Below are 24,750 nucleotides of genomic sequence, written 5' to 3' on the forward strand. Positions count from 1 at the left end.
TTACCAAATGAATGAAAAGCTTCAAGTGGATAGTTTGAACACACACACTAACTCATGATTTGTTGGAGGAAAAAGTGAGAGAGTTCTTGAGAGTTTAGAGAGAATTTTTAGTGTGTTTGAAGTTTGAATGGAGAGAGGAAAGGGTTAGAGGTCTCGGCCGAGAGTTTAAGGAGTGAAGAGAGGAAAGATCTTGCCTTGAAGTATGAGATTTCTAGATGTATGGGGGTTAAATGCATGGATATCCTCCATGCAATAAGGAGGTGTCAAGTTTTAGGATAATCACCATTTTTTTTAAACCGAGAATGGAGAGGGGATGAAAGAAGAGAGTATTGGGCTTAAATTCATGTGTAATTTATATTGTATTGGCCCATTAGGGATTTTTGATCCATGTGGGCCCACATATGAGTTTACGGTCTAAAAAGGGTAAAGAAATGGGTTTTCGGCCTAATAAGGCCCATGGAGAGTTTTATGGCCCAAACATTAATGTTTAATGAATTTCGGCCCAATTAGGGCCCAAATGTGGATTCTTGGCCCAAAAGAACCAAATTGAGGATTTACTGGCCATTAGGCCCAATAAGAGAATCCTGGTCCAATAAGAGTTTGAGCCGGATAGGTAGGGTTACAAGCCCAAAGTTGAGTGAGTGTAGTTTATTGATTTAGGTTTAGGGCTTCACGAGTGAATTTTGATTCGAATTGTTGTTTTTGAATGAATAACTTGCATTGTATCAACATTAGGGTTACAAGATATGCTAGAAGTTAATTCCACATGGACATAATTTTCTAGCCCTAAAATGCTAGTTGTGACACCAAATTGGTACCTCCAGTCCTCAATTTGCTGGCTACTCAGACTACAATCCATCACAATCCATCAGACTTAGCCTAAACAATGCAGCAAGTTCACCTCAACACCAATGACCCGACTTGGTATATGGACTCGGGCGCCTCGACACATCTTACTTCCGCCCCGGGTAAAATTTCTAGTCCCATGATTACTTCTCCTATAACCTCTATTTTTGTTGGAAATGGTTCTAGTCTTCCAATTCATGGGTCTGGTTATACCTCATACACTTCCCTGTCTCATTCCTATGCATTAAAAAAAATATCCTTTTCACTCCTTCCATTATTAAAAATCTATGATTTGTTCGCAAATTTACTATAGATAATCAAGCTTCTGTTGAATTTCACCCATCTGGTTTTTCTATAAAGGACCTCAAGACTGGAGCTCTTCTTTCTCGTCATGATAGCATGGAAGATCTTTATCCTTTTACAACGCCAACTAGTGCATCCGCTCTTATTGCCACTTCTCACGATCGTTGGTATGCTCTCTTGGATCATCCGGGCGCTTCTGTTTTAGATTTACTTCATTCTAAATTTTCAATTACTTGTAATAAACCTACAACTTCTTCTTTATGCAATCCTTGCCAATTATCTGAACATACGCAGTTGCCTTTTTATGATTCAAAATCTATGACTTATGCACCATTTGATATAATTCATTGTAATCTTTGGACATCTCCAGTCTTAAGCAAAACCGGTTACAAATACTATATGGTCTTCATTGAGAATTTTACTCACTATGTACAGGTCTACCCTCTCAAGTATAAATCCGACACTATATGTCAATGATATAACATTGAGTGCATCAGACCCCGGTGTTCTCCGCCGGATTATCACTTATTTGTCGCATGAATTTGCTATGACTGATCTCAGTGATCTTCACCATTTTCTGGGGGTCACGGCCACTCGTGATAAACATGGTCTATTTTTGTCACAAGCCTCTTATACTCGTGATATTCTTCAAAGAGCCTCTATGGCGTCCTGAAAGCCGTGCGCCACACTAGTGGATATGTCCACAAAACTTAGCACCACTGACGGTGAACCACTTGCTGATGGTACTCTCTATCGCACTCTAGCCGGAGCTCTCTAGTATCTGACTTTCACATGCTTAGACATTGCATATGTTGTTCAACAAGTCTGCATGTTCATGTATGCTCCTCGTGAGCTACACTTTCATTTCATGAAGAATATTTTCCGCTATCTTAAGGGCTCCATAGACAACGGTCTCCAACTTGTTGCATCTTTGTCACACACGTTAACAACCTATTCTGATGCTGATTGGGGAGGATGTCCTAACTCTCGCCGATCCACTTCCGGCTATTGCGTTTTTCTTGGTAACAATCTTGTATCCTGGTCTGCAAAGCGTCAGCCAACTATCTCTCGTTCAAGTGCAGAGGCTGAATACCGTGGTGTTGCTAATGTTGTTTTTGAGACAACCTAGTTAAGAAATCTCCTACTTGAGCTTCATGTTCCGCTTCGCCAGGCAACAACTGTTTATTGTGACAATGTGTCTGTAGTCTATTTGTCACAGAACCCAGTCCAACACCAACGTACCAAACATGTAGAGATTGACATACATTTTGTGCATGAAAAGGTTCGTCTTGGTCATGTTCGCGTTCTACACATTCCGTCCTCCATGCAATATGCAGATATCTTCACTAAAGGGTTGCCACTCTACTTGTATCAACAATTTAGCTCCAGTTTGAGTGTTCGTCCTTCCCCAACTCAAACTGCGGGGGAATATTAGCCGATTATATTTATAGTTTGTACGTATCTTTAGGAGATATACTTCTGTCAATATTTGATTGTATATTTGGTATTTATCTGCACTATATGTGGTAGTTTTGCATTGTATTGGTCCCGATATAATAGGGCATTGATTATCAATAAGAAGAGATCGATGGATGATACCATAATCACTTTTATTTACCAACGACTTTTCTTTTTCGAGAAAGAAACATTTGTTTGATAATTGTGTATTATTTAGAACTAAAATCCTTTTGATAACATTTTAGCACTATATATCCACCATAAACCCTCACCTTTGTATGTATTTGTTCCTATGAATCCTGAATACATATCTTGTCACTTGTCACTTCACTGATTTCTACTAAATAAACTACCTAATTCTCTATTTCCAATAAAACTTATACCACATTCATAACCACCAACTTTGGACACATTATCTGAAGTAGCAATTTACTTCAATACTGACAATGTACTTTATTTATTTACCCACAATAGCAACAGATTTACATTTTTGATGAAAATAGCAATGTCACTTTATTTTCTTATAAGACCAATAATAGAAATGTACTTATATTTCCCAACCACAAGGGTAAAGTACTTTATTTGTTACGTATTAATAAAAGTACGTTTCTGTTATGTGTAAGTATAATTTGCTAACATAAACCAATATAAAATCATGTCATTTCACATATTAATGCTAAATAACAAAAGCTAATGAATCAATAATTCTGTAACAAATTTGTTGTAACATTTATAACAATCAACTTTACGAAGAACCCAAACCCCAATTTATTGCATACTCTCTACCTATACCGCTACATAACAATAACCGAAAAAAAATTAAAAAAAAATTAGATTTTTAGACAATGGTTTTACCATACTGTGTTGGCTATCCGTTGATGGTAATCGACATTACACTGATACCGACTGACTCTCACGATGTAACTTCTACAAAAAGAAGATCGTTTGTTATACAGAACAGAACAAAACAAAACAGGACAGGACAGGATAGGATAGAACAGGATGTTTTCTAGTGTGTTTAGTCAAGTGTAGGAAAAAGAAAAAGTTAATGAATATGCTTACTGGTTTTGTTGAGCTGACTATATGCATAAAGAATTGCCATTATAACGATAAGAAAAGCAATCTGCATATAAAGATCATATATGGGATATTGTTAGAAGATGGTTGTGGTTGAAATATTAGGATTATAAGGGCATTTTAGGAAATTTGAATCCCTCACCAGAGGTGGACCGTAGGATGAATCGTTGTCGGCTATGTAAGATTTCCTGATGAAGGCCAAACAATTGGAGAATCAGAACAATTGCAAGAAATAACAACATACTTTACTCTTTTGACCATTTTGCCCCTATAACTTATGTTGTTAAACCATAAAATGACCATTTTGCCCTCATGATCTCTACCTCCTTTTGTACATGGAATAGGAAATTTTAAAAAAATATATATTTGAAATACCTTTTGTGGAGGGTGCCAGAGTCCCTGCAGATTTTTAGGACAATTTCTATCCTGCTTACTGTTGTATGAGCATTTGGATCTTTCAAGTTAACCTGTTATTTGTTAAATACATAAACCCCCCATTAAAACTTAAGAAAAAAAATTTGTTATTTTAAAAAATTCATAAATACAATAAAACAATAATAATAATAATAATAATAATAATAATAATAATAATAATAATAATAATAATACCTTGGACCTAAGAGACAAGGAAAAATCATAAAATGCACCATACACGTCTGCCATGGTTTTAGTCTGATCAATTATTTTTGCAGTAAGACCTATAAAAAACAATACAAATTACTCCAAAGGTATAATTTTGGTTATATGTGGATTTATAATTTATACAATAACATTTCACATATTCCCAATTTTTGTAACAAAGTAAAATTTTGTATGTAAAAATATTTCAAGAAGTTACCTCATGAATGCTTTACTGATGGAAATATGTTTTACCTTTTTACCAATTTATGCAACAACACAATGTATTTTTTTCAAAAAAAAAAAAAAAAAAAAAAAAAAAAAAAACTTACCACGTCTCAATTTCACTACCCCTCTGAAAACTCCAATGTTATTGTAGCAAAGAGTCAAAGTTCCAATTGCCATAATCTAATACAAGATCAGTTAAATGTCCATAAAGAATACTTAAACTGCAATTCTGCATCTTGAGGTTTAATTTAATAACTCATCATAGATTTTTAATAAATGAAAGATATCAAAGGGTAAATTTCAGGGGAATAGCAACATACTTTACTCTTGCTACAAATATGGGCGATGTAGCTTAATTTATTTACCAATAATAACAACATACTTATACTTTTTATTGATAACGGTTTTATGCAGAAAAGTCCCGTTATTTTGGGAAAAAAATTGATAAAGTCTTAAATGTTTTTTTTTAATAGAAAAATCCCGATTATTTAACATTTTGCGCAAATTAATGAAAAAGTCCTTTTTTTATTTTAACATGAAATGAAAGATTAAGTGATTTTCCCAAAGATAATGAGACTTTTCTTTTCAAAAAAAAAAAAACATTTAGGACTTTATCAAAAAATTTCCCAAAATAATGGGACTTTTCCGCATAAAACCATTATACTTTTTTTGGGGATTTTGAGCCAAAATGAAATAATCGGGACCTTTATGTTCAAATTCTTTTTGGGGGACTAAAGTGAAACTTTTTCGAAAATATTGGAACTTTTTTGACAATTTCCCTTTTTTACCAATAAGGAATATACTTTATATTTTTCCCATAATGGAAACATACTTACACTTTTTTACTCATAATAGCAACGTTTTTACTCTTAATAATCATTGTGGTTGAGACAGGACACAAAGAAAACAACTTATACTGTGTTTGACAACATTGGACTGGGATCGGAAGATGTCAATCGGACAAAATTTGCAAAAGACAAAAATGTCCTCCTCATCAATCATTAAAAATTGCCAACAAAGATTTTTTAGTCTAGTCCAGTCCAGTCTAGTCTAGACTAGGCCAATAATGTCCTGTCTGTCTAGCTGACAGCCAGTACTGTCATGTCATATCATGTCCTGAATGGGAAAAAAAAGGCAAAAGGAATACCTGAGGTATAGCACAAAATTTGAAGATTGCTGGATCACGTATTCCGGATAAATACTTTAAACAATCTTCAATATGTATTAATGCGTTTGTAATCATATCATTCAGACATTGAATGGCCTTCACTGAATTCTCTTTGTGTTTCAAGTCCTGAGACACGTAATACCGATAACTGGTTAAATGGAATTTGACAAAACAAGTTGTATTGCATTTGACGTACATTAAAAATAGCCCTAAAAACCTTTCTAGGGCTATTTTCAATGAGGAGGGGCATTCACGTCTTTTTCAAGACAAGACATCATCCCACCTTTTTAGGTGGAGAAAAATATTGCAATTTTTGTCTCCATTGACATGAATTCTAGTCCAATACATGCCAAATTCACTACAAGAAAGTTTTTGAGATTTTTTTTTTAAATAAATGAAAAAAATATTATGTGTATATATTTATACCTCTGGTTTACTCGCGTATTTACTCCAGACCTGGCGAGGCCAATAAACACGGGATTTGGGTTGTTCATTTATGTCCTCAAGAAAATCCCTAACAATGTTTGTTTTCTGCAAAATGGTACCAGAAATAATAAATATTAATGTAGTTCTATTAATTTATTTAAAAATATAGAAGTTGATTAAACAAATATAAATTAAATGTTTGTAATATATAAGTGTATTCTATATGATATGCATTAAGATAATAAATAGATCAATGTAACTAAATGGTAAAAGTAAAATAGCAAAAAGTAATTTTTTTAATTAATATGTGAAACCCAAAAAAATGACATGGCATTTAAAAATTTCAATTCAACTTTCAATATATGTAAGATGAAACATGACTAGGCATTGCAAATACCATTTGAAAGGCCTTTGTGTTAATATAGGATGCTCTTATAAACAAAGAAATGAAATTACATTGATTTGTGATTGGGTAGATTTTTCAAATTACAATGTTGTAATATAGGATGATATTATAAAACAAATAAATGAAAGTACATTGCAATGATTACCTGAAGAAATAAGCCCATTGAATTGGAGGTAGATTCAGGAAACATTGCTTCTTTTCCTGAGGCATAAAATAGTTTTGACAATCCTAATCCAACATGTCCAGCAACATAATGACAATATTCATCATAGTCAGCCATGCTTACAACTTCCTGCAAAAAGTCAAAATAATCTTTTCTCACAACAAAGAAAGAGAGAAAAAGATCTTGACTAAAGTTTAATTTTGTCCCACTGACATGGGTCCCACTTTAGGCAATCATAACATGTACCTCTTTGCATATAAACTTTGCCATTCCTGCACCCATTTTCATGGTGATATCCTCAATTGCCTCCTGATAACTGGACAATAGTTGAAGATTTTGTAAATAAATCAGTAGAAGGATAACATGTGAAAAAACACATATAAGTACATATCTTGAGTAACAAATTAGATTAGTTAATCTCACAAATCTTCAGAAGGCTACTTCAAGTATCTATTTTGATCAAATCTAAGCAATTTATGACATGGCATAACATGAACATGTTGTACTTTGTACAAGATGGTATTTGTGCAAAAAGACATGAATGCCCTCCTCATCTAAGTCAATCTTATCATGTCCTCAAATGATAAAACCAGAAACATGATGAGAAACGTATCACTAATGCTTTCGGTTATGTTGATTTGAAATCCACCAACCATTACAAGATACCTAAGATTCCACAATCAAGAGTTATGTGTAAAAGCAACCTGCCATTGAGCTCCAAAAAGGCAGTTGAAACATGATGAAATTGGTCCATGAGAATCCTGTATTCCTTAGTACCACCTTCAGAAAAAAGAAACAACTAGAATCAGCATGTAAATCATGTATGATGGATAAGATCTCAAAGATTTAAGAAAGGAAGGCAATACATTCAGTACTCACATGAGAAATTCCAATCAGGATCATAGATATGGCGATGAAATTCCATCAGAATTGGTATCTTCACCATAGTATCTATCTTTGTATCATCCTCTGGTCAAAAGGAAAAATCATTTCTATTACTTTCTCAGTTAAGTCAACAAGAAACACACATATATAACATACATGATTAAGTTTTGTCCCCTTTATGTACATTAAGTTAAAAAGAAACAGCATGTAAGTAAGGATTACTGTCTTTTTTATTAAATAGGTGGATCACAAAGACCTTGTACATTAAGTTTGTGTTTGTTACACAGGACATGATTGACAGGAGTCCCTCTCCCAACTTTTCAAGTAGGACAAAAAATTGCAATTTTTGTCTCATTGACTCAGTCTCAATCCTAGTTCAGTCAAATGCATAGAAGACCATCTGTTATGTCATATCCTAATAATAAATGGGGCCCAAAGGTGTTAGTAGGCTACCTAATTTGTACAAAAAGTAAAGAAGCTACAAGTGATGTAAAATAATAGAACCTACACATAAAGGTAACAGAGCATACCAACAGTGTCAAGGGCTCGGAGAAGCAGATAGAAAACGCACACCTGCATCAGCAGCATGTTGACAAGAGAATGAGGAAATCCAGCAATATTTTAACAAAAAGCTGAACTTATAATGAGATTGTTGTATCTTCTACAGATTAACAAAGTTAGCATAGACTCCATAAAGTTAGCAATACAGATTATTGTATCTTCTACAGATTAAGAAAGTTAGCATAGACTCCACAAATTTCAATGCAGCAAAGTGTCCACCATACAGATATTTCTTTGCTATGATCTCAATACCAAAATTAAGAAAATTCTTTTCTTGCTGCTAACATGGAAGATGAGAATAAGTTTTCCATTGTGTTTTCACTTATTGCTCATTGATAGATATCACAGTGACAGAAAACAAGGAGTGAGGTGCATAATGTTAATAGTTTTCACTTAAATGTTTGATTGGCATAATAAATTCAAACACCTAAAAACATACTTATTAAAGCTTGCAACATTTTTATGATTAAATTAACTAAACCACTCACGATCCTGAAAATCTAAAAACTCTAACGTAGAAGGAAAGTTGATAGAACAAGACGTTGCAGGAATGTATTGAATTCATGCATTCATAATCCACAAAATCAAAATTCTTAAGAAATTTTGAAATATATGCGTCATATAGACGTGGATTGTCGATCAATTACACAATTCGCATTAACGATCGTCAAACGAAAACCAGCTGATACAGCGAAACATTAAATGTATTAAATGTATGTATGTTTTGGATTCATCATTCACACATTCGCATTTAGCAACCAACAATTTTGACGAAAAATTGAAATCAACACATGGAAATGGAATAAGAATAATAAAAAGAAACAAAACGATAAACGCGAGATCGCATAACTTACAGCGTCACGAAGCTCGGAGCCAAGCTGTTGAATAACGAGGCCGAAGCTTCTAGAAACCTTATGAAGCATTGAATAACAAAATCCCCAGTGTGGCTCCGTCGGGATCTGTTTCTCCGCCTGCTTCGTCGCCATCATGAGCTTCATCAATGGATAAAAATCATCAGGATGCTGTAGCACCGCCTTTAAAGTCCCCATTGTATCGTGACTCATTTCAACGAGATGAATGTGCAGATCGGAAGAAGAAATATCAATGGGATTATAATGAGATTGTTGGAGTTTGTTAGGATTAGGAAGGGGATGATATTATGGGGGCTGGAGGGAAGGGAATGTAGGCCGGCCGGTACGATTATTGCTAATGCATGCGAATGTGTTATCGACCGCTTGTCCAAATTGGTGATTCTATTTTCACATATAATTATATTTTTATTTTAATTTAGATAGAGACAAATCATAATAATTAAATAACAATGTATTTTTACTTATAGAAATATAATTTCAGATCAATATTTAAAGGTTTATGTTACAAGTTTATATTTCATAAACAAAAAGTTTACTTAATGACAACTAGGTTTTTATTTAGTAACCCTATCATTTATCTTGTAGGGAAAATGACTAAAGGGGTGTTTGGGATTGTTTTTGAATCAAACGTCTTTTTTGTAGAAGAGTTTTTTGCAAAAGGAACTATTTAAAATATATTTGAATTAGCAAAATGACTTTTGGTATAACTTTTACATGTAAAGTCACAAAAAATCATATTTTTGTAACTTTTTGAAACCCCTCTTTTTCGTCTATACAAAAAGTCATTTTTAAAAAAAACTTTTCGATATCTTTTGGCTTTTTAAAAAAATTAAAAGTTAAAAGTGCAATGTCAAACATCCTCTAAAAGTATCCATAATATGAAAGAGTCATGAAAAAAAATTCTAAATTGTAAAAGCTCATTGTGTCCCCACAAAAGAGCATCTATGATAGGAAAACCTCTTTTTTAGAGATTTTTCATGAAAAACTTTAAATGAAAAAATTATTTATACCCACTAGAGAGCTTTTTCTATTTGAGTATATATCTTTGTTATTTTACTAGTGTCTATTTGATATTTGCTTTGAAAAGCTCCAAAATCCACTACATCATTGAAAAAACTCAAGAGAATAGTTCTTGAAAAAACTTTAATATGAAAAGCTCCTCTAGTGAATTTTTCATTTTTAGTAACAATTTTTTGGCCACTAAAAAGCTATTGAAAAACTATTATAAAACTTCTTTTGTGGATACTCTAAGAGAGCTTTTTCAATATGATTATCTGTATTTTGATTATGTAGTTGTCTATTTGCAAATGGTTACAAAGTTATGAAACCTAGCACATTATTGAAAAAGTTCAAGAGAAGAGCTTCTTAATTAACAAACTCATTTCATTTACAAAAGTTTTAATTTTTTAAAAGACCTTTTAAAAAGCTCTTATCATGAAAGCTCTAAAGAGGGAAATGAACTTTGGGTTATATACAAAAGATACCAATAATTTTTTTTGAATAATTATTACCAATAATCTTTTAATTTTGTATATGTTTTATCATTTCTCTATAACTTTGTATAGATTTATTAATAATCTTTCAACGTTGTTTAAAATGAATACAAATGAATAATTTTTGTATACATTTGTCCAGTTACTTGGTTGACACGACATGTCATGTGGCTGCTCAAGTGAATTTTTAACTAACATGACAATCACATGTAATTAAAAAAGTGATGTTAGGATTCAAATTCAGGAAATTAAGAAGCAAGTGCGCCTAATTTATGGTGCTTACCACTAAGCCTTTCATTAATATGTATATATCTTATATTCACTTCATACGATATTTTTTGTATTTTATGTACAAGTATGAATGAATGCATACACAACATGGTTTTACACACACACAAACACACCCACACACACGCACACACACACATACATATATATATATATATATATATATATATATATATATATATATATATATATGTGTGTGTGTGTGTGTGTGTGTGTGTGTATGTGTGTGTGTGTGTTTCCCTAATTCTTATCATGAGTATTGTGTAAGAGTGTGACATTGGCTTTACGCTCAAGAGTTGATCGAAATTGAACATTATAACCTTTGCTATGGCCACAAGTTATATACTGTAACACCCGTTGTTGAGCATTTTCTTTTTAACCCTTGAAGTTGTTGTAACTTGCATTTTAGCCACGTACACTGGGCGTACTAGCCATGTATGACGGGCGTAAGTCATTAAAGGAGTCAAGATGGATGAGGGAGTACGTTGGCGTACATGTGAGTACACCAGGTGTACTCGCACAATTCCTAAACCCTAAATTTTAGGGTGTGACCCATAATTAATTACCTTATCACTTCTTTGGACATCCTCTCATCCAACCTTCATTCCCTCTAAACCCTAAAACGAAACCCTAGCCTTGTGAGTGTGATTTGAAGCTTGAGAGTGACATTTTTGTGCTCTTGGTTGTGAAGGAATGATCATTCAAGAAGTGGTGGTGCTTGCAAACCTTTGGATCCAGAATCTATCCTTCCTTATCTATCTTTTGAAGGTATAAAGTTCTTACCTTGGGACTTATGTTGTTAGATATTGCATGGTTTTATGCTTCTTTTGTCCCAAGACTTTGATCCTTGTGAGTATGGAGTACTTCAAGGTTATTGATTTGTCCTTTCAGAGGTCTTAGAGTGTTGTGACTCATAAAGATGTTAGTTGGACCTTCTCCTCTCCTTCATGCAAGTGTTTTGGAGCTTTTGGTGATGATGAAGTTAAGGTTTTAGAGGTTAAGCTCTCTTTAGCCATGAAAAGGATTACAATCAGAGACTTTACGACTTATGACATTCTTTAGGGGCTAGAGCTGAGTTTGGAACGAGTCTTAATGATTAAGATATTATATGGAAGTTTTGAGACTTGCTTACTTACGGTGAACGTACCCCTGGCTACGCCCCGCGTAGCCAGATGTGAGACCAACTTTCCTGATTTTCGCTCTATGCCCAACGTAGGGTTGAGTACGTCGAGCGTACTGACCAAGGGTTGACTTCCGTTGACTTTCATTGTCTTTGACCACTTATGTCTTAGATAGACTGTGAAGGGTTTTGTAAGGGAAAATCGGTCTTTTACTATGAGTGTGGACTAGACTTGTCTTGGGCTTAATAGTATATGTAGGAAATACCTTAATTATTAATTGAGGTTAATTGGTGTATTTAATTAGGCGAAGTGTAGTTCTGGCAGTTCAGGTGTGAGTTCTATCAATCATCAATACTAGGTGAATCTCCTCACTTACACTCTTACCTGTATGGTAGAATAATTGTAGATGTATGTGACGACCAACTGGGTCTAAGTGTTATCACTGTGTTTGCATTGTTTGTATGTGTTGAGACTTTGAGTAGTCTCCAAGGTTGTTGATAACCCACAGGGTGTGTTGTTTGCTTACTGAGACTTCATGTAGTTTTCAGGGTTGTTGATAACCCAAAGTGGTATTATGTGTTGTGATGTATGTAATATTTTTGGGGAACTCACTAAGCTTTGTGCTTACAGTTGTTGATTAAATACGTTTCAGGTAGTTCTGAGGATCGCTGGAAGGCAAATGCTTGATTGTACACGTTCGTTGGGAGATTATGTTACTGGATATTTTTGGGACACTCTAATATTTTGATGTAGAATTGTATTTAACATTATGACTTTTCTTGGGATGGTTTTTATGAAAACTATTTTTATATGGATTTAACAATAAAAATTTTGGTTTGAAAATTTGGACGTTACATATACTATGTCTAATTTTGAAGAAACATTCGGTTGACTATGCGGCTGCCGCATGTGAGTGACTTGCCAAAATCGGTAATGCGAAATGGGTAAGATCCTATTTCTCTAACACCCGTTGGAATGTACTCAACATTGATATTTTAGAATTCATCCAGATTTTACTGGTTCATCAACATACGGTGCAAAGTAGAAGTGTCTACACGACTTTGAAACAATTTCATGTATGTCTCAATTAGGCAAAACACAATATCAAACATTTACACTCATTCTTCTATTGTTGCTCTTGTCCTACGTGCTTCCTCAATGACGTTCATTGTGTTCACAAACAGTCGTATATCTTCAAAAACTGTAATGAGGAACATTTGCATATTATACAATGCTAGTTCTCTATGCTTCTTGGCCACAAAAAGCAGTTATGGAATTTCCAATATTATCATTCGCTCATTCGCACGTTGAAAATCTCGAATCATATCTAACGTAATGGTACCAACAATACCTCTTTAGTTGTCCTCGAGGCGTAGCAGTTCATATTTTATTAGCATCACATCCTCATCATTCGACTCACTAGATGTTGGAGACTGTGATTCAAAAATACAAAGGTATTATAAAAGTGAAATGCCTCCAAACATTATAAAATATATCCATAACAAAAATTATAAAATGGCAACTAGTCTACAAAAAAAAATCCAACCAAAAACTATTGTTTACTTTTAGTATCATAAAAAATATTTATAATCATATTTTTTAATTAAAATTTACCTTTATTAAGACCAATTCTGAAAGCACTTGTAGACAGTATATAATTTGTCATCCTTAAAACTCACTTTTTTAGCAACATCAACACAATTTGATTAGGGGCATCTTCGAACACACTAGTTCTTATTTTGGGGCTAATTCATAGGTACTGGTTTAATACAAATCAATATTACTTCTTAATTTAACAATATCATAAACAAAAAGAAAAATTATTCTGAAGAGACATTTCAAATAAGTTCTTCGTATTCCAAACAATCTTGATTAGTTCTATGGATTTTTAGAAACTTATTTTGCATACCATAACCATATTCAATAGGTAATCTACACTTATTTCCTCTTTATGGAGTGATACTAACAATTTTAAGATACTTATATGGTCATGATGACTAAGACTAACAATAAATCAACATGCAATATGCCATTCCGAACAGGTTCTACACATCTGATGTACAAAAAATCGTTTAAAAACTTAAATGTAAGAAACTTTGATATTTTGGTTGCAAAAAATTTGGAATGAGCACTATCCGGAATGGTATATCTAGTATATCAATGTGTGGGACACACACACACACACACACACACACACACATATATATATATATATATATATATATATATATATATATATATATATATGTGTGTGTGTGTGTGTGTGTGTGTACAATCAAACTATAATATTAGGGCTTAATCTTTTTTTGACTACTTCATAATGCTTATTCTAAAACAAGTGGCTATTATTTTTTTGGGTTATTGTCACTGTAGCCCAACAATGTTTAGTATATTGGTTTAAATAGTCCCTCGTGATTTTTTTTGCCTTTGAAGGGTACGAAGTTGTGTTTTACCGGTTAATTTGGTACCTTTACCTATTTTTGAAGGTTACAGTGCCTTGTCAATTGCCAACTAGGCAGGTGAGTCAACAATGACTCAGTGGTGAGTCGACTCATTGTTGCCACGTAAGCCAAAACCTAATTGCCACGAAGATAGAACTAATCCATCAGTTTACATCGGGACGTGAGGGCTTACGAACAATAACAATGGAGCTTCTTCTTCGTCATTAACGCCATGTACTTCTCATATGTTCTAATTCCAAAACTACAATCCTGGAAAGTGTATGTGAGATTTTCGATGTGGTGGTGGGTGTAATTAGAGAGAATGGGGTGGCTGAAAAGACAACGGTGGAGCGAACATCAGGGCCACCACCCTCGATTTCGGTATTCATAGACTTTATTCTTCTTCCCTTAAATCATATTACTTGCAGATTGATTAATTAAAGGAAGTTTGTGTAATGCGATTGATGGTTGCAGAAATTCCATGGCTTGATCTTCTAGCTCGATATCACCATAGATTTGAGCAGAATTCAATAATGATTCCTATATTTCAAATATATGTTCAAAAGGAATGTTTTTGATGAACTCAAAAGATTCGTTTAGATGCCCATATTTCCCCAAAACATCAATAACCCCTAAATAATGATCAATTTATGGATCTGGATTGTAGTCGTTCTTCATTGATTTGAAGTGTTTGAAGCATTCTTGAATCGAATTAACACTGGCACATGCTGAAAAAAGTAATCGGAAAGTCTCCTTGTTTAGAGTTAAGCCCAACTCTTTCATCTGGTCGTATAAAAACAAACCTGCATTGAGTTCCCCGTTATCTATGTAACCCTTTATCATTGAATGCCATAAGCTTAAGTCGTCTCATTCACGCATTCTGTCGAACACCCCACGTGCATCCCTCATGATGTTGCATTTTATGTATAGTACCATCAATTTAGAGTTCAAATTCACAAAACCATAATAGGGAGATCGAATAAGAGGCTACTGAACATTCTTCCCCAGTTTAAGATCGTCACACGAATCCAAAACAAGCTTGAAAACATCAGATCCTGCGGGCACACCTTAAGACATTAACTCAATCATTTCTTTAGTCGACCTATTTTTCCATAGCGTCATTAAATCCACATCCGATGGCGGAGATAGGTTGGTGTGTTGTCGTGTTTTGGGAAGAGTTGGTGGTTTTGTGGATGTGTTGAGTCACAGATTGGTGTTCGATTCTACCAGAGTCAACATTAAGGCCACCGCCGGAATCGAAGAAGACAGCAGTGGAGCTGAAGAAGACAGCATCAGAGCGGGTTAAGATGAAAGACAACAAGGGATTTGATTGGATTCAGGTTCTACAGAAAGCATTAGATTAGGTGTTATACGTGGCAATTGAGTTGGCATCTAAAGACAAAATTGCAAATTTGGTCCCTGTGGTATGTCAAAACTAGCATGTTTGGTCCAAAATGGGTTTGGCTTGCAAAGATGGTCCAATAGTTTCTATTTGTTGCGAGTTTAGTCCAATGGCTTAACAGCCGTTACCAAGCTCCCGTTAATTTACCCATGCCCCTCTTACTTAAGGGTATTTTAGTCCATTCATCCCTGTAACCGTTCCCGCTAAAGCTCAATAAAAGTAGTTCGTCTCCTTCTCAATAAAGTAGACCGTCGTTCTTTACCAAGATCAATAAAAGCCCTAGACACAAAATTAGTTCTGTTAGTTAAGCTGCGATTTGTAGAGATTATCGGTGGATGAACATACCAATGTGGCACATAAGGTTGTTAAACACACCCTTCAACCTTAAGGTTGTTTATGGTACGTAATTTGCCCTTTTTCATCTTTTGATTTCTTGATTTTTTTGAAGTAAGTCCAACTGAGGTGTTTTTTTCTTGTTTTGAAGATGGACACAACATTGTTTACCATTAAGTTGTACCATGGAGGTGAGTTCACCAAGTACCCTGATGTCCGTTACATTGATGGAACTGTAAACTATGTTGACATGGTAGACATGGATGAGTTTTCAGTTCATGAGCTCGATGCAATCATGAAGGGTTTTAGATATGGGGTTCCTCTTGTTATATACTACCATTTTCTTGTGTCTGGTGGAGACTTCCACTTTGGTCTTCGCCCTTTAGGAAATGATCAAGATGTTGCAAACTTTTCTCAATATGTCAGTGAGCACAAAGTGATGAAGGTATACACAGAGCATGGTGAAACAAGACTACTCACCTATTTCTTGAATCCTAAGCCTGTTACCAAGGTTACCCTTGTACAGTTAGATGAACCACATGAGGATGTGCAACACATTGATGAAGCTCCTGATGACTAATGAAAGGAAACACCTGTAATGACTACACCTACTGATAATTTAGTTGATGTGGTGCCCACTCAAGCAAACCAACCTGAAATCCAAGTTAATGAAATAGTTCAAGTCGTAACTTTATCACCTGGATATAATAGGAGAAGGGGTATGAGCAAGGATGGAGTGATGGCATCTTGCAGTAAGAAAATATACTTTGATGATATTGGTGAGACTGAGCAGATAGCCAAAGACTTTGTTGAGGCAGCTACTGATTTTGATATTGGACTCTACCAACAAATACTACAAAGCAATGTTGATGGAGTCAATGGCACTGACATGCATGATGTCAATGAACCTCAAATGGATGAAGAAAACCAACCTCAAATGGATGAAGAAAACCAAGCTCAAATGGATGAAGAAAACCAACCTCAAATGAATGACTTTTGGGATTTTGACTATCAAACTGATGTTTTTGTCCAAGATGGAAGTGAAAACCAACCTCAGTCTAACATGGATAGTAGTGGAAAAGAAAATGTAAGTAAGGTTGAAAGTAAAGAAAGAAGTGAAACAGAGCAGGAAGATGATAGTGATTATTGGGTGGATGAAGATAATGTAATTGAAGATGTTGAAGTTGATATGAGGGATTTTAACATGAGCATTGATACAGAAGTAGAGTTCTTAGATAAAAGGGCTAGGAATCCTAGACAACATGAGAGTGATGAAGAAGCAGATGAGTTAGATGTCATTGACAATGATGCTTTTGATTCCATGGATGAGGATTCTGATCAGGACAGGAAGAGAAGAGCAGTTTTGAAACAACTAAGTAAGGAAAAAAGTTGTTCATTAGGTGAGGTTCATAAGTGTCATTTTAAAATAGGTCAAACGTATAACAGTAAGCAGGAGTTGAAAGAGAAAATCAAAATGCATGCAATGGAAACAAAAAAGAATATTGCATTTAAAAAAATGACAAATCCAGATTGAGGGCCATATGTAATGGAGTTGTGGCATTTACTAATGATGGAGTTGGTGGACCTACCCAAGCTGAAAAAAGTAAAGGGAAAATTAAAGGGAAAAGTAAAGAAAAGGACAAACAAGGTGGGACAAGTCAGGAAAAAGCAGATTCTTCTTGTCCTTTGATGTTACATGCCTCGAGGTTTACAGATGCAAGCAGCTGGTACATTAAAACATATGAAGACAAACACACTTGTATGAATACAAGGAAGGTGAGAGCTGCAACAGCGAAGTTTATGTCCAAACAAATCATGGATCAGGTAGAATCCAACCCTACTATCCCAGTTAAAGCTCTCCAAGAACAATTACAGAAGAAGTATGGAGTGGGCTTCTCAATCCATAAAGTTTTTAGAGCTAAAGCAGATGCAAAAAAGATTGTAGTGGGTGATTACAAAAAACAGTATGAAGTTATGAGAGACTATATCCTTGAGTTGCAGTCAACCAATCCTGATACCACAGTCAAATTAGAACTTGGAGATGTTTCAGAATCTAATTTGGTGAAGTGCACTTCAAGATGTTTCAAAAGAATCTATGTTTGTCTAGGGGGGATGAAGAAGGGATTCAAAGCTTGTTTAAGAGATTTCTTGGGGCTAGATGGGGCTCATATGAAAGGCCCTTATCCAGGCCAGATCTTAACTGCAGTTGGATTAGATTCCAACAATGGCATATACCCACTTGCATATGCCATTGTAGAGATTGAAAACTGTGAATCTTGGAAGTGGTTCCTTGAATGTCTTGGTGATGACTTGGATCTACATGCTATGTCTAATTTCACTTTTGTTAGTGACAGACAAAAGGTAATGGTTGTTTATTTATTATTTTTAATGTTTATTTGTTAAACATGTGTAATTTGTTGCCAGGGTTTGCTACAAGCAGTTAGTCAACTGTTCCCATGTGTTGGGCATAGGTTCTGTCTCATACATATACATGAGAACATGAAGAAAAACTGGAGAACTAAGGAATATAAAGATCACCTTTGGGATTGTGCCACAGCTACAACAATGCCAGAGTTTAACCATTTCATGCACCAATTCAGTTTATATGACAAATCGGCATATGAATGGTTGAAGTCAATACCACCACAACATTGGGAAAAAAGCCATTTCACAGGTAAGCTATTATGACCCTTTTACCCTTTTACCATTTTACCCTTCACATAACATTATGACACTTTTACCCTTTTCTATACAGGGAGAGCAACCACATACATGCTGTTAAACAACCTTTGTGAGGTGTTTAATGGCAAGCTAGTTGATGGGAGAGACAAATCAATTATTAGTTGCTTGGAGTTTATTAGGGAGTATATGATGAAGAGGATATGTAATGTCCTCAAGGTGCAACAAAAGTGTGTAGGCCCACTAACCCCAACAACAACAAAGATCATGGAGAAGAATGAAGCAGCTGCTACTCAGTACATTGCAGAATAGTGTGGTGATGAAAAATACCAAGTCAAAGGCCCATGGAATGATCAACATGTTGTTGATATGCATGAAAGGGTATGCAGCTGCAGGAAATGGGAATTAACAAGTATCCCTTGCAGACATGTGATTTCTAACAAAGCAGATCATGGTGAGTGTATGCAAGAGCTCCATACTTATGTCCACAAGGTGCACTGGCTACAAACTTGGAAAACGACATATGGGTACAAGGTGGAACCAATTAAAGGTCGGGCACTGTGGTCTAGAAGTGAGTGTCCAATGCAGATCACACCTCCCCCACACCGTAATCAACCTGGGAGACCCAAGAGGAAGAGAAGGCAATCCATGGAGGAGAAAAGTCAAAGCAAGAGTCAAAGTCAGAGTCAAAGGTCAGATGTTGGTCCCAATGAGATTCATGGTCATGGTCCACATGGTAGTGGGAAACTAACAAGAAAGTTTGTTAGTGTGACTTGTAGTAAGTGTGGAAACAAAGGGTACAACTCCAGGACATGCAAAGGTCAGGGAGGGACTTGATGGTCTATGTTGGTTTTATCTTTTGGTTTGACTGTATTGAACAACTTTGGTTTGATTCCTAGATGCAGGATGTCTTTTGTTGCAATAACTTTGTTTTCAGATAACTTATGACATGTATTTTGAAGATGGTAATAGGTATTATGTCTTTAGTATGCTTTTGTGTTAACTACATATGGATGCATTATATGTTATCTTTAGAAGGTTATGTATGAACAATAGAATAAATCCATAATTGGTCAATAGATACCAAATTTTCATTAACCATTACTTTGCATTACAACAATGTTCCACATTAGCAAAAAAAAAAATACTTAAACCAGACACATATACCCTATCCTATTACAAAAGATAACCACAATCAACCTGTGGACTTACAACAAGAACAGCAACACAACAACAAAAAAATCCAACTATAGACTAGGTAATACTTCAACATAGTTGCTTGTTCTTTGATCTTCTCCATTGCTTTTTCATGCTTGCTTGCTTGTTCTTTTATATCATCCATTGCTTTTCGTAGCTTATTGATTGTCCTAAGCAGCCCTGGTATTATAACTTTGGAACGAGCACACATGGGTTCATCATACCACCCAATAAACCCACATGATGAATTCTTGAAAAAAAGAAGAAAGAAACATTAGATCATCAGGGAGCAGTCTTCAAAATAAAGTTTAACACACTTACTGGGTCAGGACATCCCCAAAATCGACGCCCTGGGTTGTTATCTGTCCACGATGTCCGAACTATCGCCCACTTTCTGCAGAAGCACATCACCATTGTCGATGGAGAAGATGAAATCACAGGGGGTGATCGATGGAAAATATGAAATCAGAGAGGGAGTGATAGTTAGGGCTTGTTGCTGGAGACGAGAATAGAGACGTTGTAGTCTCTTTATGGACTAAATAATAATAAAATAATAAAGGGGCTAGATGAATGGACTAAAATACCCTTAAGTGAGAGGGGCATGGGTAAATTAACAGGAGCTTGGTAACGGCTGTTAAGCCATTGGACTAAACTCGCAACAAATAGAAACTATTGGACCATCTTTGCAAGCCAAACCCATTTTGGACCAAACATGCTAGTTTTGACATACCACAGGGACCAAATTTGCAATTTTGTCGCATCTAAATCTGCTGATTAGAATGGGTGTCACCGGGTGAACCAATATACTAAAGTTTGTCGGCCTACAATGACAATAACCCTTATTTTTTTTCAAATGGTTATTTTATAAAGGAATAATTTCATATATGTCTTTTTTAAACATCAAAATATCATATGTGTCTGGTTTAATTTCTTAATATCATATTTACCATTCACAAACATTTACAATATCATATTTGTCCAAATCTTTTTTTGCAATGTTTTTAACTGTTTATAATAATTTCTATATATTAGAATTATTTAATAGTTAAAAAATGTAAACATATTATTTCTACATCTATAATAATTGAACGTCTATTTCTATATTGTTAGAATGTCGGCCCACAAAACATTTCCTCTTCAACTCTCTTCCATGAAATGTATGTATTGATTGTTTAATTTTTGTTGTTGTTGATTATTTTCATGTTCTAGATAAATGATATGTTAGATATTAACATTGATTTTGATGCTTAAGAAGAGTATATATGATATTTTAATATTTAAAATTGATATTTTGATATTTAAAAAGGATACATACGGTATTTTGAAAGTATATAAATGATAAACATGATATTTAAAAATTAAGTTACCAAATATTTTGATGTTTAATATATATATGTGTATATATATATATATATATATATATATATATATATATATATATATATATATATATATATATATACATACATACACGCGCGAAATTCTCATAAGAATATATATGAAACTAGGTGAATGCCCGCGCATTGCGCAGAAGCATCTATATAACTGAAATCTTTAGATGTTCTTTTTAAATATAACAATAATATTATTGTTAAATCTGATATAATAATTCGTATACTAAAGAGATATAATATATTGATTATTTTGAAGAGTAAATTACACGAATGGTCCCTATTGTTTGGGGTGATTTGCGCATTTGGTCCCTAACTTACTTTTTTAACTCGGAAGGTCCCTACTATTTGTTTTTGTTACGCGCTTTGTCTCTACTGTTTATTTTTATTACACGTTTGGTCTCTGTCTTACCTAAAATGACTATTATTTAAATAGGAAAAAATTGTGGGGTAGGTAAGGTAAGGTGAATGGGTGGGGTTGGAGGTGTGTTTATTTAAATAAATTAGAAAATCAAGGGAAAAATAGTATTTTTAGGTAAGACAGGGACCAAGTGCGTAACAAAAACAAATATTAGGAACCTTCCGAGTTAAAAAAATAAGTTAGGGACCAAAGACGCAAATTACTCTAAACCGTGGGGACCATTCATGTAATTTACTCTATTTTGAATTATATGATAATATATACATCTATTAAAATTGCATAATCTCAATCTTTTGAATGACCTCTACCCGCGTGTTACTCATGAATAAAATAAAATATAATATATAGTTTAATGTTATTTATAGTTGGAGTTATTATTAATTAATTTTTTAAAATTTATTTGCTTAACGTTTTAATTTCTATCATTGTAATCATTTATATAGAGTTATTTTTAACTATTGTTATTGTAAGTTATTTTAAGCTAATTATTTGAAAACTTTTAAATATTATAAAAGTATCTTTAGGAAATATTTTAGTTACATTAATATTACAATTTAATTTTTGTATCTAGTACTACAATTTATCATTTTTAACTATTCACAAAATATTCTTTGGGTTTTTTAAGTGGAATTGAAATTTATATTGAAGTTGACCATGTAACGTTATATTTAAATTAACAAAATAAGTATTTTGTCAAAACTGTTCAAAAGTTATACTTTAAATTGATAATGGTTTACATACAACAACATATTAAATCTAATAAATTAAGTATAATATGTTAAAAGTTAAAGACATAACTTTATAAGTAGAAGTAAAAATATTATTTTAATATTGAAATTTAGTTTATTTATGATTACACTTAGGTTTGATACTTATTTAACCTTATTAACCAACTTATAATCATTATTAGAAACACACTATAATTTATCAACTTTAACTATTTACAAAATATTCTTTAGGTTGTTTAAGTTGAACTAAAATTTATATGTAAGTTGATCCTGTAATGTTATATTTAAATTAACAATTTAAGTATTTTATACAAATTGTTCAAAAGTTATAGCTTTAAAATGATAATGGTTTACATACAACAACATATTAGACCTAATAAATTAAGTATAATATGTTAAAAGTTAAAAACATAACTTTATAAATAGAAAAAAATATATATTCTTTTAATATTGAAATTTATTTTATATATGATTACACTTTAGGTTTTATATTTATTTAACCTTATTAACCAACTTATAATCATTATTAGAAAGAAACTGAAAAATCATGGAAGTTTCAAATGAATGTGGTGAAAGGAAAAATGAATGGGAGTTTCAAATGAATGTGGTGAAAGGAAAAACGCTAGCTTCATAAGTATACCAGGCGAATGTCCGCACGTTGCGTAGAAACATCTATATAATTGTAGTCAAAACTAAAAAAAAAAAAAAAAAACAACGCAAAATCGCAAGTGGGTTGAGAGGAAATCGTAGATGAACATCTGGGATTTCAGTCAAAGATTGGGGTATTTATACGGAAAAAAAAATCAAAAAAGCTAAAAAAAACCACCTGCATACGTACAAGTTGCTAAAGCACGACTGTGTTTTAGCGACTTGTACGTTCGCAGATGGAATGCTAAAATCGCAGATGGACTTAATCCATCTGCGATTTTCATGGCTATATTTGTAATTTGGGGTTTTTTTTGGCTATTTTCCACAAAATAATTAAAGAATTTGGTTATATTTGCAATTTTCTTTTATTAGAAAGACACCACAATTAATCATTTTTAACTATTTACAAAATATTATTTGGGTTGTTTAAGTTAAACTAAATTTTATATTTAAGTTGACCCTGTAATGTTATATTCAAATTAATAATTTAAATATTTTATACAAATTGTTCCAAAGTTGTATCTTTAAAATGATAATGACTTACAATCAATGATATAACAAAACTAATAAATTAAGTATAATATGTTAAAAGTTAAAAAACATAACTTTATATGTAGAAGTAATATATTATTTTAATATTGAAATTTAGTTTATATATGATTACACTTTAGGTTTGATATTTATTTAACCTTATTAACCAACTTATAATTATTATTTGAAAGAAATTGAAAAGTTATGAGAATTTCAAATGAATGTGGTGAAAGGAAAAATACATGGGAGTTTCAAATGAATGTGGTGAAAGGAAAAATGCTTCCTTTGTAATATAATATGATATGATATGATATTATATGATGATAATGATTCTCATGGTATAAAAATATGGGATAATGACTTGATAGGGTAAGATACTTTTTGAAATGTACACATTTAGTCCTTATTCTTTTTTTTTTGTAAAATAAACCCTTATACTTTATTAATATGTACACATTAGGTCTTTTTCACCAGATTCTATAGGTTTTGCTGTCACACCCCAAAACCAAGAACGACGGAAACGTTCTGGGGCAGAGGACGTCATGTACAATATCACAATATAGAAATATAGTAAACAAGAAAACAACATCATCCATTGCATTAATAAAGTATTTTAATACAAGTGTGTTCTGTACAGTTTATAGACACCAAAAATATGAATCAAAATAAAAGATGAGTCTCGCAAGCGCTCCATCTTCTCAAAAGTTGGCATCGGTACCTGTCTATTAATGACCTGAGGATACAAGTTATTTTGAAAGAGTTAATCAGCATTAAAGCTGGTGGGTTCATAAGCATTTTAGTGTCATTATTTGTGTGAAAATGTTTGTAATTAGTTAAATGTAAAAGCTTGTAAATGTTTGTAGTAAAGTTGTAAATGTTAATGCTATGTGTAAAATGTTCGTAACATCCTATAAAATCCCATATTTTCTACTAGAAATGTAGTCTTCTACCAAGACTCAATGTTCGTTTTGTTTGTTTGTAAAAGTATGTATCTTTCCCAAGTTTAACTATCCTTATCAAAATATAGTTTGTATATTATCGTTTATCTAGAAAACGTTTCAAGGAA

At 33.4% G+C, this 24,750-nt stretch overlaps 2 protein-coding genes and 1 pseudogene across 2 annotated transcripts; all 3 read right to left on the reverse strand.

Annotated features, from left to right (window-relative positions):
* Nucleotides 1-3,378: 3,378 nt before the first annotated feature.
* LOC111903774 (squalene synthase 2) lies at nt 3,379-9,334 on the reverse strand. Its single transcript, XM_023899530.3, has 14 exons — nt 8,994-9,334; nt 8,109-8,151; nt 7,573-7,662; nt 7,398-7,473; nt 6,934-7,009; nt 6,676-6,822; nt 6,125-6,229; nt 5,678-5,824; nt 4,635-4,710; nt 4,294-4,382; nt 4,060-4,151; nt 3,827-3,872; nt 3,670-3,730; nt 3,379-3,534 (listed from the first exon to the last, which is right to left on the reverse strand). The coding sequence occupies exons 1-14, from the start codon at nt 9,201-9,203 to the stop codon at nt 3,521-3,523; spliced, it is 1,272 nt and encodes a 423-aa protein (XP_023755298.2). The 5' UTR covers nt 9,204-9,334; the 3' UTR covers nt 3,379-3,520.
* Nucleotides 9,335-12,900: 3,566 nt separating this feature from the next.
* On the reverse strand, nt 12,901-15,557 carry LOC111903773 (pentatricopeptide repeat-containing protein At2g15690, mitochondrial-like; annotated as a pseudogene).
* A 4,398-nt stretch (nt 15,558-19,955) lies between these two features.
* Nucleotides 19,956-20,454, reverse strand: LOC122195725 (uncharacterized). The gene is made up of 2 exons (XM_042897802.2): nt 20,287-20,454; nt 19,956-20,215 (listed from the first exon to the last, which is right to left on the reverse strand). Exons 1-2 carry the CDS (start codon nt 20,377-20,379, stop codon nt 19,964-19,966), a joined length of 345 nt encoding a protein of 114 aa, XP_042753736.2. The 5' UTR covers nt 20,380-20,454; the 3' UTR covers nt 19,956-19,963.
* Nucleotides 20,455-24,750: the final 4,296 nt, after the last annotated feature.

Source organism: Lactuca sativa, chromosome 8 (assembly GCF_002870075.4).
Source record: "Lactuca sativa cultivar Salinas chromosome 8, Lsat_Salinas_v11, whole genome shotgun sequence".
NCBI classification, from domain to species: domain Eukaryota; kingdom Viridiplantae; phylum Streptophyta; class Magnoliopsida; order Asterales; family Asteraceae; genus Lactuca; species Lactuca sativa.

Bases quoted from the DNA above. Each gene is read 5' to 3' on its own strand.
- LOC122195725 (XM_042897802.2), bottom strand. From the start codon at position 20,379: ATGGTGATGTGCTTCTGCAGAAAGTGGGCGATAGTTCGGACATCGTGG. The intron at 20,216-20,286 runs GTAAGTGTGTTA...CTTTTTTTCAAG, and splicing joins TTTGGGGATGTCCTGACCCA to AATTCATCATGTGGGTTTAT.
- LOC111903774 (XM_023899530.3), bottom strand. From the start codon at position 9,203: ATGAGTCACGATACAATGGGGACTTTAAAGGCGGTGCTACAGCATCCT. The intron at 8,152-8,993 runs GTAAGTTATGCG...CTGCTGATGCAG, and splicing joins GCTCCGAGCTTCGTGACGCT to GTGTGCGTTTTCTATCTGCT. The intron at 3,731-3,826 runs GTGAGGGATTCA...CTTTATATGCAG, and splicing joins CATCCTACGGTCCACCTCTG to ATTGCTTTTCTTATCGTTAT.